This window comes from Drosophila pseudoobscura, chromosome X, assembly GCF_009870125.1.
Source record: "Drosophila pseudoobscura strain MV-25-SWS-2005 chromosome X, UCI_Dpse_MV25, whole genome shotgun sequence".
Classification (NCBI taxonomy): Eukaryota; Metazoa; Arthropoda; class Insecta; order Diptera; family Drosophilidae; genus Drosophila; species Drosophila pseudoobscura.
Genome location: NC_046683.1, coordinates 37,874,936 through 37,890,542, shown reverse-complemented (window position 1 = coordinate 37,890,542; position 15,607 = coordinate 37,874,936). Strand labels below are relative to the sequence as shown.

The window sequence follows — 15,607 nt, the reverse complement described above, 5'->3', positions numbered from 1 at the left end:
CTAAACATGGAAGACAATGTTTATATTAATTAATTTGAAAGTTAGAGCGCGGATACTGCTGCGCGTTCAGGAAGTTTAATACAATAAGCACTACATACATAAAATAATTATTTACAATGGAATCCCAGTTTTCCGAACTAAGGAGTCTTGCCGTGGCCTTACCAAACATTCATTTTGTATTGGGTTGGATAGGAGCGTGAACCGGTAATGTGTTTGAACCAAAGTGTTTGCCATCACTTTCACCAGCACATGGAACTCTGTCCACATAAAGTGGCTAATTTGTTGGTTAATGTCCGACTGCACCCTTTAAAATCATCGTCATCGTCATACATACATATGTATGTATTACACGTATGTATGTTGTCCCACACCACATGATGCACCTGGTTTCACACCGATCAAATTCTTGGTAGTCCAAAAGCTGAAAATCGCGAAAAATAATTCTCATTTAGATAGAGAACTGTGTGGGCCGTGCCAAGTACCGTTACACCTTTGGTTCATCGACACCGATAGCTCATAAAAATCGTAATTTCGGGCTTTTGAAAAGAAAATAATCATAACACTGACTCTCAACTGTTTCTTCCAACTTTAAATCTTCCATAGGGAATTGAGATATCGAATATTGATACACCAGTATGTATGTATTTACATAACTATTTTATGATTTATCACCATTATCATTATCACATATTAAAGTAATTTCTTCAACTGAATACTGAGAAAAATTCGACACTATTTCTGTTTTTCCTTGTTCCCGGCCGAAAAATATTGGGGCAGCAAAAAGCAAATCCACATTTCCACAGTTCCAGAGTACCGATCGCCTTATGGCTGGGGAGCTCGCTCAGTTTTGCGTTCAAGCATGAGCTTCTCCAGCTTCTCCGAAGAGAGCGGAGCCTCCGCCTCTCTCGATCTATTGTATCTTCGAGAGAGGGAGAGAGCAGCAGAGAGCCGATAGCTTTATATGAGCAGCTAAACGTTTGCAGAGTATTGAGCATGCAAGTCTCTATACCCTATGCACAATGTTCTTTTCATAAACAAGCATACATTTCATATTTGATATATTCAAAGAGCCGCACCGATTGAAACCCAAATACGTATAATTTAATGTAGAATCTTTTTTGGAATAAATATCAAATGATGTGATATTTATATTTAAACATTTAAACATTTAAACATTTTTAAAAATATCAACCACCTTGGAGTGCGCAGGAGACGTCTGGGAGTACTTGGCAAAGGCAGCAGTCGGTCGAGTGGGCTATGAAGCGCGTAGGCCCAAATGTGAATGCAATTTGCTTTTTTCGCATATGGGACAACTCGACACCAGCAGGCAGCAGCTCAGACCGAAGAGTGACTACCAACAGACGCTGTTCTTTTCTGACATATGGAACTGAAACTGGGTCGGGTCAAAGGTAAAAGCTGTTTAGTATTTTGTTCAGCCAGACTCCGAGCCGGGCCTGGGGTTGAAGTCGGAGTCGGATTCGGAGTCAGGCAGAGAGGCCAGAGACAAAAGTTTCCTACTCGCAGTCATGGCTCGGACCCTTTTCTCTTTCATAGTAAGCACTATAATTTGTAAGCCAAGTTGGGAAACTGACCAGGGCCTTTATCACTGAGAGATAGGTGAAAAGGTGTGTTGCCTTGAATTCTGCATTCGTAGAATTTTCAAAATTTTCAAAAATTTCGATCGGACAGTTTGATTTGTATTCCTTTAGGTATCCCAGTATTCCAGGATGGTTTTGATTGGTCTTGGGCTAGTATGTTTCTTTAAAGTCTCTCTACTATTTTCAGATGAGTCCTCAGAATCACATCCACAAGCACATACATACATATGTACATATTTGTGTGCAAACATATTTGTTCTAAATTTCCACTTTTGGTGTGAGTACACTTTTTGAATCAATCAAGATTGCTGCTAATAATTTACTTGCTGAGATGCTGAGATCCCGTTCAAATTGTCCTATCAAGAAAGGATTTCCCTTTTAGTATTTGAGCGTGTGCCCTGTTTTATCCTTATGTACGTACGTATGACAAAAAAAAGTTTCTAGTCCTATTACTTGTGAGTATTGCTGCTCCTACAGAATTTATTTACATATGTATGATTTATATGATTTAAAAATACACAAACATGCATACATATTTCCTTGTATGTTTGATTGACAAAATACAATATAAAATTTGTTTCTTTTAGGTAATTTTATTAAATAAATTTCTAGAGTATCTAGAATATATGAGACCTACATACATACAGATGTATATACATATGAACAAAATCATGCAGTATTTCAGAAAGTTCTCGCAAAGAATAGCAAGCAGAATGTTCCGTCTCTGTACCTTATAATTGTTTTTTTCAATTTCAGTCACAGCCTTGGCCTTGCCTCGATTCCGCAATACAGTTAACTTACGAATCATCCTTTAGTTCAACCGGACTTCCTCCAAAGACCGACCCTCACAGAAAAGAGCAGAGCGGCTACCCAGCCAGCTCTGTGCTTTCATGGGCAAGGTCGTCTTTCAGTTCTGAATGAACCTCAGATGACCGTCTAGATGGTTGCGGTTCAGTGGGATCGGAAGTGTTTTACTGTTTCGTCTTTAGGGTTTCAGGCTGGTCAGCCCAACCCAGCACAGCACAGCACAGGCCAGGCCAGCGTTGCAGAACTGCATCAAAGTGATCGGAGAGAAGATCAGCTAGGTTGGATGTTAATATGCATAAGTAAAACAATGGTGGAACCAGGTCATTCGCTGGCTAAGCGCCTAATAACTTTCAGTTCACAAGTCTCGCTATGGCTTGATAAGCTATTATTTATCAGAGACGTATTTCAACGCAATATTACGGGCGTGCATATAATGAAAGCAAAATAAAAATAAATCAGCTTACCTCAATCTCAAAGTGTCCCCACGGCCGCGTGATTCCTCCGCCACTCCAACGCAGGTCTATAACAGAACAGGTTCAATTTTGAATTTTTTTGGGACCGAGTCTGCTGTGATTATTATTATTACTTTTTACTTTTGTATGTTTTGTACACTTGCAAGGGGCGAAAAATATTCTTTTGGATTCTTCGGACTGCACAATAAGCAACTCATTTAATTTGCATACAAGAAATGTGTTTCTCGTTCTTATAGATATACACGAGTATATATTATTTTTCCCGTCTGTGCGCGAGAACAACAAAAATATGAGTAATTAATACCAAATTCACCAAGAAAAACACGGCCAATTTGCATAACCAAAAAAATAAGTGAAAAAAAAATTGTTCTGAAAGCAAAATCGTTGCGATTAGCAACAATTCAATTCATTACATAACCATTAGCCGAGAAAGTAACAATCCGTCGATGGCTCTGGCAAAAATCACTGATCATTGGGAAATTTCACTCAAACATTCCAGATGTATCGTAATCGTAATCCCACGTACTATACAAACACGAGTATATTTGATAATTTTATTTTATAAGGCACTGCACTTCACACCCGTTCAGTGAGCTACACTTCTCTGTGTTGGCTCCTCAGTTAGCTGGGCTGCCGGCGTTCGTCAAGCACGGGCTTTAGCATTGGGCTTGGGAGGGAGGTCGTCAGCTCTGGCCGAAAGCTCAACACTGATTGGCGAGGCAAGCGCCAGCCGCACGATAAAACCCAAGCGAAACAGTCGTTCCGAATGTCTGCTGGAACGACTGGGAGCGAGTGGAACAGGGCAAGATCGGGACGTGATGGAAACGAGACTGGCAGCGAACGGGGCAAGGTGTGCCTAAAATATGCTAATAATAGGCCGCTGAAATATTAGGCTCTGGATTAGCCAGCCAGTGGGTGTTGGAAGCCAGTGTAAGAGTCTGAGATTTTCGCAAATATCTGAATACTAGTTTTTGCGGCTTCGATCAAGACTGGAGGCTCTATATAGGTAATTCATGAAATATTTTTATTTTGAAATTGTTCTTTTGATTAGAATTATGATAGAAGATGTCCGAAATAAATTTAGAATTTTTTAATGGAAGTTAAAGGACCATTTTATATTCAAGTTTTAAGAAAATGTACACATGTACATACATTCAAGCATTATTTCTAATAATAATAATAATAATAAATTTTTGTAAAATATTTGTCACTTATGAAAAAAGGAACAAAATTTCACAGCTCATTCTTTTGTGGCAATTTTTATACTCTCACCTTCTGAGACTTCCTCAAAATAAATTAATCAAATTCCACCTGAATTGCCTTCTGTTTAACATTTTTATTCTATAATTTAGGCCCAATGATACACAAGTACAAAGACGGAAGTTGCAATGAACAGAAACTAAGGCTGAAACGAAAAACTACACAAAAGGAAAATCAAACCAATAATCGAAATCATTAGACAAAGGAAAACTAAAGTAATGGCTGCAATGACTCCGACTACAATGACGAAAAAAATACTGGTCCGATCGAATCTAATTGGTGGAGCGGGTGGCAAGGTGGTGCGATGGTGCAGAGGTGCGGTGGTGCGGTGGTGCGGTGTGCTGAAGTCCGTTGGGTGCGGCGCCAACGCTAAACATAACGGCACAATTATAATCGACTTCAGATATGTATGAACGGTAACAGTTCGCATATGTATATTATAGTTTTACAGTTTTTTCCTATCTTTTTGCCACATTCTCCAAGGACAAACAACATTTTAGTGAGCGACGACGACGACGTCGCCGCCGGCGGCTAGCAGCCCAGTAAGCCAAGATTGATCTACAAAACTTCAGCTCTGAGCCGAGTTTTTCGCGTTGCCAACTTTCCTTTTTCTATCTATGTATATCTGTGTATGTGTGTCTGTGTTTACAAAGTGTGCGGGCGCGCATTAAAACAAAAACAGATACTGTAAAAATAAAGGAAAAAAATCGACCAAAGCCAATGCTCTACGCGACAAAAAGGTGTGGCAACCTCGCAACGTTCTGTTTTTCAGAGGGTGTGTGCGTGTGTGTGTGTAGAGGAGCTACAGTTACACTTGCATTTACATTTACAGTTTACAGTTTACAGTTTACAGTTACAGTTACACTTGCATTCACAATTTCAAAAGCCCCCAGCTAAAATGGCATAAATAACAAAATTGTTTGGCTATTCAGCAGCAGCTTGAAAACAAAACTCCAAAAACAAAAGCAACAAAAATAAAAGCAAATTAGATGAAGAAAATTTGTTTCCGATCAGCGAAGTTTTTATACCCTTGACGTCCAGGGTACATCCATAAATCTGTCAAGAAAAGAACAGGCGCTGTTTTGTGGTTTTATTTTGATATTTCAGACTCGGATGGGACTTATTTTCAAAAACTTTTAGCGATCTCGCATGCAATTGCGCATGTATGTATGTATGTGATCTTTGAAATTGTTTTCGATCATTAACTTAAGATAACTTTCTGTCTACTCCCAATTTATTGAAGACTTATTATTTTAGTGCAAAGAAAGGTCCTTTGGCAATAATATAGATGCATATTCTACTGACTATTCTGAGCGATAATTAGCGAAAAGTTGGCATTTGTAGCGGTAATACAAAATTGTGCTGATTTTTATTTATACACTGAAATCATTGAAGAAGTAGTGCATATTATTTTCCCACTAATCTCCTAATCTCCTCCTAGCTATTCTACCTATCTGAGAGGTCTTTGCACTTTCTTTGGTTTCCATCAATTCATTAATATGTATATACTGTAGTTAGCAGGAGCAGAAGGCAGGCGGCTTGAAATGAAGCTACTATAAGCTTCTATAACCCTTCTAAATAAATTCAGGCAGTTTTTGGCGTTGAGCAGCCAATCCAACAATGAAGTCAGCTGATAATAATAATAATAATACTTATTTCACATTTATTTAAAACACTGTCCCACCACTTTGTACTGGTTACCACAGGTGTTTATTGCGTATTGTTCAGAAGAACTTTGAGAAGAAAAATCTTAATCACGGATCGCAGATTTGTTCGTCTTCAAAAAGATGACGAGCTGGATTCAGCAGCTGACTCTGATTACATTCTAAATGGATTTCTTTACTATCCATCTTGAACAAAATGAAGATACGAAGATATGGTTACATGGGAGCTGAGGGTGGGCGTGGTCTGATCGAATTGAAACGTATTCCAGTTTATGTATTGTATGTATGTATATTCAATCCTTGCCTGTGAAAAGTGTACATTTTTGGAACTTATACCGGATAACAGGACGTTGAACCATAGTGCGGGGTAAGAAAAGATTTTTTTTCATTCAATTTTGGCCCTTGCCATGTTGCTTGAAAAAGTATTCAATGTTTTGGTGACACTTCACTTTTTGGACGTAGATTTAGAATTGTAATCGCAATCAAATCGGGGCGTTCTTTTGGCGTTTTTTGGTTTTGCGCAAAACCAAAATTTATGGCTAGCCACTTACCCAGCAACAAGGTCAGAACACTTCGAATTGGCGGCTGCGACTGTTGGTTGCGGCTGGGCTGCTCCAGCATGGGACCCAGGAGTAGAGCCAACAGGTCGAAGAAGCAGGAGCCGGTAGCCCATGAGTCAGCGACGGCAACTGGGGTTTGACTTTGATTTGTTGCACCTTTGTGCCAATATAAATCAGCGACCAATTGCACGGTCCCAAGGCCGCTAAACCACAACAAAACTTTATACAACTGAAAATGGCACTGGTACTTGGTACTTGGTACTTGGACCTAACCCTAACCCTAACCATGACAACCATGCCAACCAACCGAACAACCGCAACAAAGGTCAAGTCAAGTGAAATTTAAGCCTCTTGGCTTAAGGGACAAAAATGAGAAAGCAAGCTGAAGAAGAAAACCGAATAGCAAATAAAATTATGTCAAAATTTGAATTAGCAGCTGGGAAAAAGAGCAGACAAGACAATGGCGGTGCATAAATTAATTTTCCTATCAGCTTGCAGCTGCGGAAAAGTGCACCCAACATCTGCAGGGGTTTCACTTTCGTGTTTTCCATGTGGTGACGGTGGTATAAGTAGGTGGTGGTGGCTCAGTTTCATGCTGAGAGACGAAATGTTGCGGCCGTGAATTGAAGTGGCGAGAATTGTTTCTGTCAAAGAGATAAGGCAGTGACAGAAGCTGTGCACAACCGTACAACAAATGATTTTCCTTTTTCTGCGGTTTTGCCCTTCGCGTGCGGTGAAAATGCTTTCTCGTCAGGCGAGAGCGCTCCGAAGAATGGGAAAATGTCAAATGATAAAATATGCAACCGTTAAAATTGGTTTTTATTATCATAACACATTTTCCGAATGTGTGCCATGTGCCATGCGTACAAAATAGTTGGATGGATTTCATTTTGAAATACCGCCAACCAAGTTATCGATATAATACTTATTGAAAAGTATCGAACTGTAGGCAACTACTATATTGTATATCTTCATATACTTATGTAACTAGTTTGTATATTTTTATAAGTAAAGTTAGCTTAGTCTAACTTTGCCCAAAATATGTAAACAGCCTCTTCTGTACATATACTCAGTTTTCTATTTCTATAGCAACTTAATAATTTTCAGGTTTTTCATTTCGAATCTCCCGCCAACTCTCTATGATGAAGAGAGGACGCAGAAGTGCGATAGAAAATATCGATATGTGAGCAGCTGTTTCACTCGAATTTTTTGTTAATACTAAAAAATAAAAAAAAACACAAAAATCAATGTGTTTAAATAAAGGTATATTTATGGTATATTTTGAAAATGAGACCGTACATTTTGGTATATCCGTCCGTCCGTATGCGTATCCAGATATCTGTGATATGTCACTGTTACAAGTGTATTTCAAAACTTCGCCACGCCCCTTTGCCCACCCACAAAGGACGAAAATCTGTGGCATACCCAATTTGAAAGATATAAGAAAACCAAAAGTGCAGAATCGCAGAAAACAAATATTTTTTCTAGACTGTAGAATCTGAACTAGATCGTATCATTAATATAGCCAGAATGATGAAAACAATTTTATTCTCTCTCGCTCTGTCCTTCTCTAACACACACGTTTCATGGTCGGCTTTGCCTATCGCAAAAAGTGAGCGCCTAGATCTCAGAGACTATAAGAGCTAGAGCAACCAAATTTAGTATCTACACTCCTATGGTATCGAACCTGTACAAGTGTATTTCAAAACTTCGCCCCAGCTCCTTCCGCCCTCACAAAGAACGAAAATCTGTGGCATCCACAATTTTGAAGATACGGGAAAATTAAAATCATAAAGAATGACCATATCTACCAGATTGCCGAATCTTGATCAGATCGAATTATTATTATAGCCAAAAGTAACATATCAATTTTCGGTCGCTACGCAGAGCCCGACGACACGTTCAGGCTGATTTTCTGTCTCTCTCGCATTCACTTTTTGTCGCTCAATGTTACGCGGTGTCTGCCGGAGAAGAACCATATTGACTAAGTATCAGGCATAAATGTAGAGTTGCGGTCGCAGCAGCAACTCATTAATTATTATGATTATATTATTGCAACTTGCAAGTCACACAGTCGGAAAATCATTTACAGATCGGTGTAGTGCATAATAATTCACTTTTACAATGAACAATGAGACGGCGCCATTATATTATAGTGCGGAGACAGTCCGACGTCTCCTCAACTGGCCGCTTGTCAACGAAGCAGTAGAGTCAGCATTGAAGGCAGTTGTGTCTTCACAGAACCGTCCTCCTAATGCGGCCTATGTGAACCAGCCAAAGAGGAGCATCACCGCGTGCAAGGATCCGGGCCAATTCTTGTTCACGATGCCCGCCTTTGTGGGCAACTTCACGCTGCCCTCGGATTGCTATGTTGGGGATGCGGCCAACGTTACACGCTCGACATTGGCCTGCAAGGTGGTTTCATCGTTCAGTTCTAATCCTCAACAAGAACCGCCGCTGCCCAGCATAAATGCAAACATCTTACTCTTCAGCATTCAGACTGGAGAGCTGACTGCTATTATGGCTGGCACAGATGTAACTACCTGGCGCACAGTGGCTGCCTCAATAGTGGCAACCAAGTACCTCTATTTTCGTCGTTTTGGCCCTAGCGCCGAGCACGAGCGGGAGATAACGGTTGCTATAATTGGTTGCGGAGTACAGGGAAAAATGCACGCATCGGCATTTTGTTCCATGTTCAAAGTGAAGCAATTGAATCTATTTAATCGCAGCACTGCCAGGGCCTTTGAGCTAGCCGAGCAGATGAAGCAGGAGCTGGGATGCGCGGGACAGACAAAAATTAGTGTATGCAGCAATCCAGAACAGGCTGTGAAAAGCGCCGATGTCATTTGCATTGCCACTTACTCGAAGGAGCCGCTGATCTTCGCATCAGATCTGCGCGAAGAGGGATCTGTCCACATTAATGGTTTGTCCAGCATTTCAAGCACTGAGTTCCTTTCGTTTATAGCGCTTTATATTTGCTTTGCCTTTTTTCCATGCAGCTGTGGGCGCAGGCGAAAACCACTACTCGGAGGTGGCGACAAATATATACGAACGTGCCCAGGTCTATGTAGATTGCTTTGCCAATGCCGAAAGCGAGTTGATTGGCCTTCCCGCGCCTATTACCGCCGAGTTGGGATCAGTCATCAACAGTGGGCATTATCCCGAAGCGTCAGACATCACCATTTTCCAGTCCATGGGTTCGTAAGAAGTGAAGTCCGTAGTGTTCATAATATATCCGTACAGCTCTGAACTCTGTTTTCAGGAATGGCTTCTGAGGATGCTTGTGTGGCGCAGGCCTTGCAGGACGCTTCCCTGTCCGGCGTCAAGTAATACAGCCCGCTGTCTTTTTACAGCCCCAAACGCTTGTGATAAATAGCTAGACATGTGCCCTATTTAGAAATGACGGAGCTGAAATGTTTATGTTGAGGCATTTATGGCAAATAATAAATATTTCATGTATATAAAAATCAATTGGAAACGTAACAATCTGTGTTTACAAACTACGCAATGCATTTAGCTTAGCATCAGCATTAAAGTTTACTTCCAAATCACAGTCACATTTGTGTCTTTCTCAATATCCCGCTCAATGGTGCAGGGTGAAAGGCCCGTCTTGCAGCAGATCTCGTCGAAGCTGATGAGGCCCGTGTACATCTTCTGGCGTCCGGATGGCACCGATCCCGTGAACACCGGATACTTGTGGATGCATCGGATGAACTTGTGCTGCAGCCCAAAGATGACCATCTTACGCTCATCGATGTTGTGATGCTGGGGACACAAGCGCTGGCAAATGGCTCTCAATGTCACGCCGTGCGTCATCGAAGCATAGAACTGGAAGATGCGCTGTACGCTGGGCAGAGTTTTGTCGGGTTTGAGCGCCACGTACTTGCGACAAGCGTTGCTCAGCGATGCACTCTGGATTAGGTGCTTTAGGTTCTGGGTCATGTACACGTTGCTGTATTTGAGGATGGGCAGCAGTTGAACCACACCGTAGTAGACCAGATTCTGTATGCATGACTTGACCAAATCCGTTTCCACGTCCGCCTCGGCGGCGATGCGCGCTACATGATTGATTCCATTGATATAGGGCAATATCTGGATAAGAGGGAGATGGAGGTATAAGTGAAGAACTTTAAAAATGGGTCAAAATTATATTTCATTGGCTAACCTGCTGCGTGGTTAGGTCCCAATTTTCTAGCGGCGTGTCACGCAGATTAGCTAGCAACAAAGGCACCATGTGATCCTTGACCGCAGGAGGATCCGGCTTGTGCATCACAATCTTCAGATAAATCGTATTGTCGCCCTCCACGATGGTGGCCACCTTGCGCTCGTTCAGGTCCCTAAGCACGGTCTGGAAGATATTCTGCAATCTCCGCTTGTCATCCTCGCGCGACAGAAAACACGATTCCTCCTCCATCATGATAAGGTACTCCGATAGCTTCTTCACTACGGGCTCATATTGCACAGACCGGGCCCGTGAATCGCAGACGAAGCACAGGTTGAATAGAAAGGCATTACGGGCGTACTTCTGCTGATCCTGTATGCCCACTGGATAGCCAACAATCTTCACGTCCATGGCGTTCACGGTCAAGATGCAGCGCTGCAAGTGCTGCTTGGGAATGATGTACACGTTGATGGCATCGAAGACATCCTTGGAGATGTAGTTATCAGGCACCTGCGGGGCCAAACAAGGTTTGTACGAAAGCTGGTTGATGAAAGGATTGAACGTACTCACTTGGCAGCTTATCTTGCAGCCAGCTGTGGCATGGAATTCGCTTAGAAATATGCACCGTATTTTGCCCTCTGTGCTACCGGCACTGCTCGTGCCAGCAGCGTCATTCGTGTGGGAGTGCATTCTTACCGCTGGTTCACCGCTATCTCCACATTTTTGGGCAAAGATTTTGTTGTCCTCTTCTCTTTCGACGAGCCGAGAAACATTTATATCAGAATATCTGGTAGCGTAGCCCTGGGTCAGAAGGGAAGGCGTTAGTGCAAACAGATGCTAACCATTATCGATAGTATAGTTTTCAAATCATCAGTGCTGTGTTGTGCTGTGCTGCAAAACGCGTGTTCAGTGGCCAGTGCTGCAAAATATTTCACTGTGCAGAAATTCGTCTCAAATTGGGTATATCGCTATTATTTAGCAAAATTAAGCAAAATGACAAACGAAAACATTAGCGTGAGTACAAATGTCGCCGAACGTCTTAAGGTGGGCATCCGCGAAGGCGTCACCTATCCCATCGTGATGAAGTACTGCGGCCACTGCACCATGCCCATCGAGGTAGGATTCAATACATTTTAGGCCGGAAATTTTATTCATATGTTAGATTCGATGATATTTACAGTATTGCGAATACTATCCGGAATATGAAAAGTGCAAGGAATGGCTGGAGCGTAATATGCCCGATGACTTTGAGCGCCTTAAGATCGAGGAAGAGCAGGCTGCTGCCGACGGCACTGACGATGACAAAAAGCGCCAGAAGCGCGGGGGCAAGGGACTGCTGCGTGTCAAGAAAAAGGAGGATGTCCCCAAGCGCATCTGTGTGTCCCGAGCTGCCCGCGGCAAAAAGAAGTCTGTGACTGTAGTCACCGGCCTCAGTACCTTTGGTCAGTCCTTTCTTGATTCCCTTATTTAATGTTTTTACTGCATATCCTTATTTTGTTTATTTTCGTAATTTCTTACAGATATTGATCTCAAAGTGGCTGCAAAATTCTTTGGCACCAAATTCGCGTGCGGCTCGTCAGTCACTGGCGACGATGAAATCGTCATCCAGGGCGATGTCAAGGACGAGCTGTTTGATGTCATACCCGATAAGTGGTCGGAAATCGACGAGGACGCCATAGAGGACCTTGGCGATCAAAAGCGTTAAGCGCCATAAAGTTTCACTAGCAAGCAGCACATATTTTTGTCTTCTTTTATACGCTACAATAAAATATAAAACGTTAAATTACTTAAATGCTACTTCTTCTGCTGTTCCTGCTGCTGCTCGGTTTGCCCATCTGCCGGTGCTGACGCCGGTTGCTTTTGCTCTGTTTTTTTTTCTTTGGAAGAAGACTGGGTTTGGGTTTGGGATTGCTGTGGCAGCTGCGGCGTTGTTTCCACTCCGTAAAAGTGCTTGTATGTCAGTTGGATGATTTTCTCATTCTCCTCGTCCGTCAACGGAGCTTTGTTGTCATCAATCAGCTGCATTATGCAAATGAAATTTGAGCGCTGCTGGGGCATATATTCATCTCATCTTACCAATTGCGTGTGCAGCGGACTGGTTGGCGGATCGTTCACCATTTGGAGTACTTCGTGGGACTTCAGGCGATAACTGGCTAGGTCTTTTACGTAGTTTGTGATGGACTCACGTGTCTGAGTCTTGCAGGGCGACTCTTCCAGATATTGCAAGGCCTGAAAGAAAAATGCCATAAGCTCTTCGGTGTCGAAGAATAAGGAATTTACAGTAAGTACTTATACCATACCTCATAGGTTACTGTGGCCAGGTTACGCATTCCAAACTTCTTTTTGGTGCTTTTGATTTTCTGGAGCACCTGCATCACCTCCATGTTCGTTAGGTACGAGTAGGTAGCATTGACACTGAAAGAGTTAAATAATTATATGGATTATCTGTTTCTTGTATTCAATAACTCACGTTTCCATTGTGATGAAGCTGTCGGCTTTCTACACAAAATGTAAACATATTGTAAGTGAACTAGTTCCTATGGAACCAGTTTATTTTCAACGACTAAAAATAGTCGCGTTTTCAAACACAACCTAGTGAAATATAAATAAAAATAGTGTTTAATAATTGTTGTTCTGTTCGTTGCGTTAAAGAATATTATTTTTTTTTCGATTTGCAAATTTATTTTGTTGGCGCAAAAACCTATATGACATTACGTTGATCTGGCCACACTTGTAAAACACTGCATCTCTGTCAAATCGAATCGAACCGACGGTATATTTATTTCATCAATTTATTAATATTCATTTTCAAAGGTATATTTAAGAACAAAGGGAACAGAAATCCAGTAAAAGCTAGTGTTAAAAATAATAAGCCAGTCAAGTAGAAAATTGATTCATTAGGCGTATAAAATTATGTGGGCAGGGCTGAGAGATCTATATAGCTGGTAATATTTGACGGAATATCAGAAACGAGGAATGTGTATAACAGAACTTTAATTCGTTAGTATATTTACGGTATATTTATAAAATGAGACGGTATATTTTGGTATATTTCTGATGGTCAGACGGGGCATATTTTATCGATAAATCCAACACTGATTCAAAGCTTTGCGTAAATTAACAATTAACAAATTAATAACAAGCCAACAGATATAAATCTATACCATTTAGATTCCGTAGTGAAGTAAAGTCTTCACAATGGCAGCAGACAAGACGCCCCCAATAACCGCAGGATGGAAAAGGGCAAAGCACCGCCTGCTGAAGCGGCGATTAAATGACTTGCACCAGTGCAAGGCTTCCCTCGGCTCGCACCGCCATTGGGGCCACAGCCGTGTGCGTCGATTAATTGCCGATGATAAGTATGATGCGCAGCAGTCTCCACCCAATCATACGTGGATGTTTCAGTCCTGCTGGTGCATCGTGCTGCTCGCGCTTGGGGTTTTCATTTGCGGCTTTGGCTGCTACTATGACGGAGAGAATGTGAGCAATTTTATGCTCAACTACAGCAAACAGTACCAGGCCATCATCCACAACAAGCAAAACTATTGTGATCCTACTTTGTCGCTAAACGAAATGTTTGGCCATATTCGCCGGCATGTGCTGAACCAAGAAACTGCTCTCGACCAGCTGGAGCAGTCTTTGAGCAAGCCACAGTTTCAGTCAATTTCCCTGCTGGGATCTTCGGGCGTGGGCAAGAGTTTGACGGCTCGTCTGCTCCGGGAGCTGTTCCCCTGGCCGGAAAATGTACACGCTTTGACCAAGAGCGATGTCTCGGACTTGGTCAGAATAAATTCGGTGCTCACCAAATTGGACTTCTGTGGTCGCAATCTCATTCTGGTCGACAACATGAACAGCACGGATCAAGAGATTGTGCAAAGGGTCAACGACCTAGTCAGCAGCTTTGGCGACATCGCCGGAAACAAAAATACTCACAAAGTAAACCTCAAACGCCTGTCCATCGTTTACATTTTCAATATCAATCGCTTTCTTGGCGAAACTTCTGTTGAGCATTTCGCCACCGTGCTGCAGTTGCCCGACAATCAAGTTATTCAATTTGACACGCTCGAGCCGCAGCATTTGGAGAGTTGCATTCGACATGAGGCGGACCTGGAGAATCTGCATCTGGATCAGAAGTATGTAGAGTCCATGATCAATACCACAGATTTCAAGATGTCTGGATGCAAGACACTCCGCGCAAAGGTCCTAATCTACGGACAACCCAAATCGAATTACCAAAAAGACTGATAAAAACACAAAAAATTTTGAAGTTCCTAAACATAGTGATATTGAGATTCCACGTAAGCATATGTATTCCTAGCACAAAAAATCGACAATCCTGTACAACTTCAGAGTTAAGTGTAATTAAAAATATATGTGTACATAAGAATATAGTCCTAACAATGTTAATTCCATAATAGTGAGGTTAGGTTAGGTTAAGGGGGTAGCCGGGGATGGGGTAGGATGAAACACACACACACACAACCACCACTACCTCCAAACCGGGTCACATAAGAGGCCCATTGTGTTGGATGTATTTGGACAAGGTCCCTGGTTTGATTTGAGACAGGTCCGAAATGTCTGTGAGGAAGGGGGTCCCGAGAGGCCGCAGACGGTTTCCAAGGACCGGGCAACGGCAGAAAAAGTGGGTTTACTGCCATCTCCTATTTGCGAAGCCTGCACGTGAGTGATCGTGGTACCCTCGTCGGCGGCGTCGTTCCCCTCGATGTCCCTGTGACCGGGAACTTATATAAGAAAGAGATCTAACTGCTCTGCGATCTCATGCAGAGACCTCCGGCCGTCATGTACAGTTATTGAATTCGACGATATTGAGCACAAGTTTTTAATAGCTGCTTGGCTGTCCGAGAAGACGCACACTTTGTGCGTGTCTAGAAGTAGTTTGGAGACAATAGAAATGGCCTCCTTGATGGCCACAACCTCCGCTGGGAACACACTACAGTGATCCGGGAGCCTGAAGCAATGACTGATGTTTAGCTCGCTACAGAAGACTCCGCCTTCCAAGCGGCCGTCTAACTTTGAGCCAAGAGTGTTGAAGTCGCCCGCATTTACAGGATCTGGTTTGCCC

The 15,607-nt window shown here is 42.3% G+C and overlaps 6 protein-coding genes across 11 annotated transcripts in view; 3 read left to right on the top strand and 3 right to left on the bottom strand.

The window, feature by feature from the left end:
• Positions 1-3,609, bottom strand: part of LOC6901013 (mucin-5AC) — a 38,041-nt gene extending 34,432 nt beyond the window's left edge. The window contains exons 1-2 of one of the 5 annotated variants that reach the window (XM_033382261.1): positions 2,992-3,609; positions 2,870-2,925 (exon numbers count right to left, since the gene is read on the bottom strand). The gene's annotated coding sequence lies outside the window, so the exon portion shown is untranslated. Of the gene's footprint in view, positions 1-2,869 lie in introns of all 5 variants that reach the window. The other 4 variants (XM_033382260.1, XM_033382262.1, XM_002134604.3 and 1 more) reach the window with 4 other exon arrangements.
• A 4,350-nt stretch (positions 3,610-7,959) lies between these two features.
• On the top strand, positions 7,960-9,845 carry LOC4814197 (ketimine reductase mu-crystallin). 2 transcript variants are annotated; one of them, XM_033382426.1, is made up of 3 exons: positions 7,960-9,285; positions 9,362-9,559; positions 9,606-9,845. In XM_033382426.1, exons 1-3 carry the CDS (start codon positions 8,487-8,489, stop codon positions 9,635-9,637), a joined length of 1,029 nt encoding a protein of 342 aa, XP_033238317.1. In that variant the 5' UTR covers positions 7,960-8,486; the 3' UTR covers positions 9,638-9,845. The 2 variants fall into 2 exon arrangements, with proteins under 2 accessions (XP_033238317.1, XP_001354338.3); XM_001354302.4 differs by having other exon boundaries at positions 7,961-9,285; positions 9,625-9,845.
• Positions 9,779-11,339, bottom strand: Nprl2 (Nitrogen permease regulator-like 2). Its single transcript, XM_001354301.3, has 3 exons — positions 11,095-11,339; positions 10,528-11,034; positions 9,779-10,454 (listed from the first exon to the last, which is right to left on the bottom strand). The coding sequence occupies exons 1-3, from the start codon at positions 11,212-11,214 to the stop codon at positions 9,900-9,902; spliced, it is 1,182 nt and encodes a 393-aa protein (XP_001354337.1). The 5' UTR covers positions 11,215-11,339; the 3' UTR covers positions 9,779-9,899.
• A 58-nt stretch (positions 11,340-11,397) lies between these two features.
• Positions 11,398-12,316, top strand: DENR (density-regulated protein). The gene is made up of 3 exons (XM_001354300.3): positions 11,398-11,640; positions 11,705-11,966; positions 12,045-12,316. Exons 1-3 carry the CDS (start codon positions 11,518-11,520, stop codon positions 12,227-12,229), a joined length of 570 nt encoding a protein of 189 aa, XP_001354336.1. The 5' UTR covers positions 11,398-11,517; the 3' UTR covers positions 12,230-12,316.
• On the bottom strand, positions 12,261-13,131 carry Polr3I (RNA polymerase III subunit I). The gene is made up of 4 exons (XM_001354299.4): positions 12,995-13,131; positions 12,825-12,939; positions 12,601-12,753; positions 12,261-12,543 (listed from the first exon to the last, which is right to left on the bottom strand). The coding sequence occupies exons 1-4, from the start codon at positions 13,000-13,002 to the stop codon at positions 12,319-12,321; spliced, it is 501 nt and encodes a 166-aa protein (XP_001354335.2). The 5' UTR covers positions 13,003-13,131; the 3' UTR covers positions 12,261-12,318.
• A 418-nt stretch (positions 13,132-13,549) lies between these two features.
• LOC4814191 (uncharacterized) lies at positions 13,550-14,931 on the top strand. The gene is made up of 2 exons (XM_001354298.4): positions 13,550-13,636; positions 13,696-14,931. Exon 2 carries the CDS (start codon positions 13,723-13,725, stop codon positions 14,767-14,769), a length of 1,047 nt encoding a protein of 348 aa, XP_001354334.2. The 5' UTR covers positions 13,550-13,636; positions 13,696-13,722; the 3' UTR covers positions 14,770-14,931.
• Positions 14,932-15,607: the final 676 nt, after the last annotated feature.

Coding starts and splice junctions, on each gene's coding strand:
- Nprl2 (XM_001354301.3), bottom strand. CDS start 11,214: ATGCACTCCCACACGAATGACGCTGCTGGCACGAGCAGTGCCGGTAGC. Junction 11,035..11,094: donor GCTGCAAGATAAGCTGCCAA/GTGAGTACGTTC, acceptor TTGGCCCCGCAG/GTGCCTGATAACTACATCTC. Junction 10,455..10,527: donor GGGACCTAACCACGCAGCAG/GTTAGCCAATGA, acceptor CCTCTTATCCAG/ATATTGCCCTATATCAATGG.
- DENR (XM_001354300.3), top strand. CDS start 11,518: ATGACAAACGAAAACATTAGCGTGAGTACAAATGTCGCCGAACGTCTT. Junction 11,641..11,704: donor ACTGCACCATGCCCATCGAG/GTAGGATTCAAT, acceptor TGATATTTACAG/TATTGCGAATACTATCCGGA. Junction 11,967..12,044: donor CACCGGCCTCAGTACCTTTG/GTCAGTCCTTTC, acceptor AATTTCTTACAG/ATATTGATCTCAAAGTGGCT.
- LOC4814197 (XM_001354302.4), top strand. CDS start 8,487: ATGAACAATGAGACGGCGCCATTATATTATAGTGCGGAGACAGTCCGA. Junction 9,286..9,361: donor GGGATCTGTCCACATTAATG/GTTTGTCCAGCA, acceptor TTTTCCATGCAG/CTGTGGGCGCAGGCGAAAAC. Junction 9,560..9,624: donor CACCATTTTCCAGTCCATGG/GTTCGTAAGAAG, acceptor CTCTGTTTTCAG/GAATGGCTTCTGAGGATGCT.
- LOC4814191 (XM_001354298.4), top strand. CDS start 13,723: ATGGCAGCAGACAAGACGCCCCCAATAACCGCAGGATGGAAAAGGGCA.
- Polr3I (XM_001354299.4), bottom strand. Junction 12,754..12,824: donor TGGCCACAGTAACCTATGAG/GTATGGTATAAG, acceptor TTTTTCTTTCAG/GCCTTGCAATATCTGGAAGA. Junction 12,544..12,600: donor GTCCGCTGCACACGCAATTG/GTAAGATGAGAT, acceptor TGCATAATGCAG/CTGATTGATGACAACAAAGC.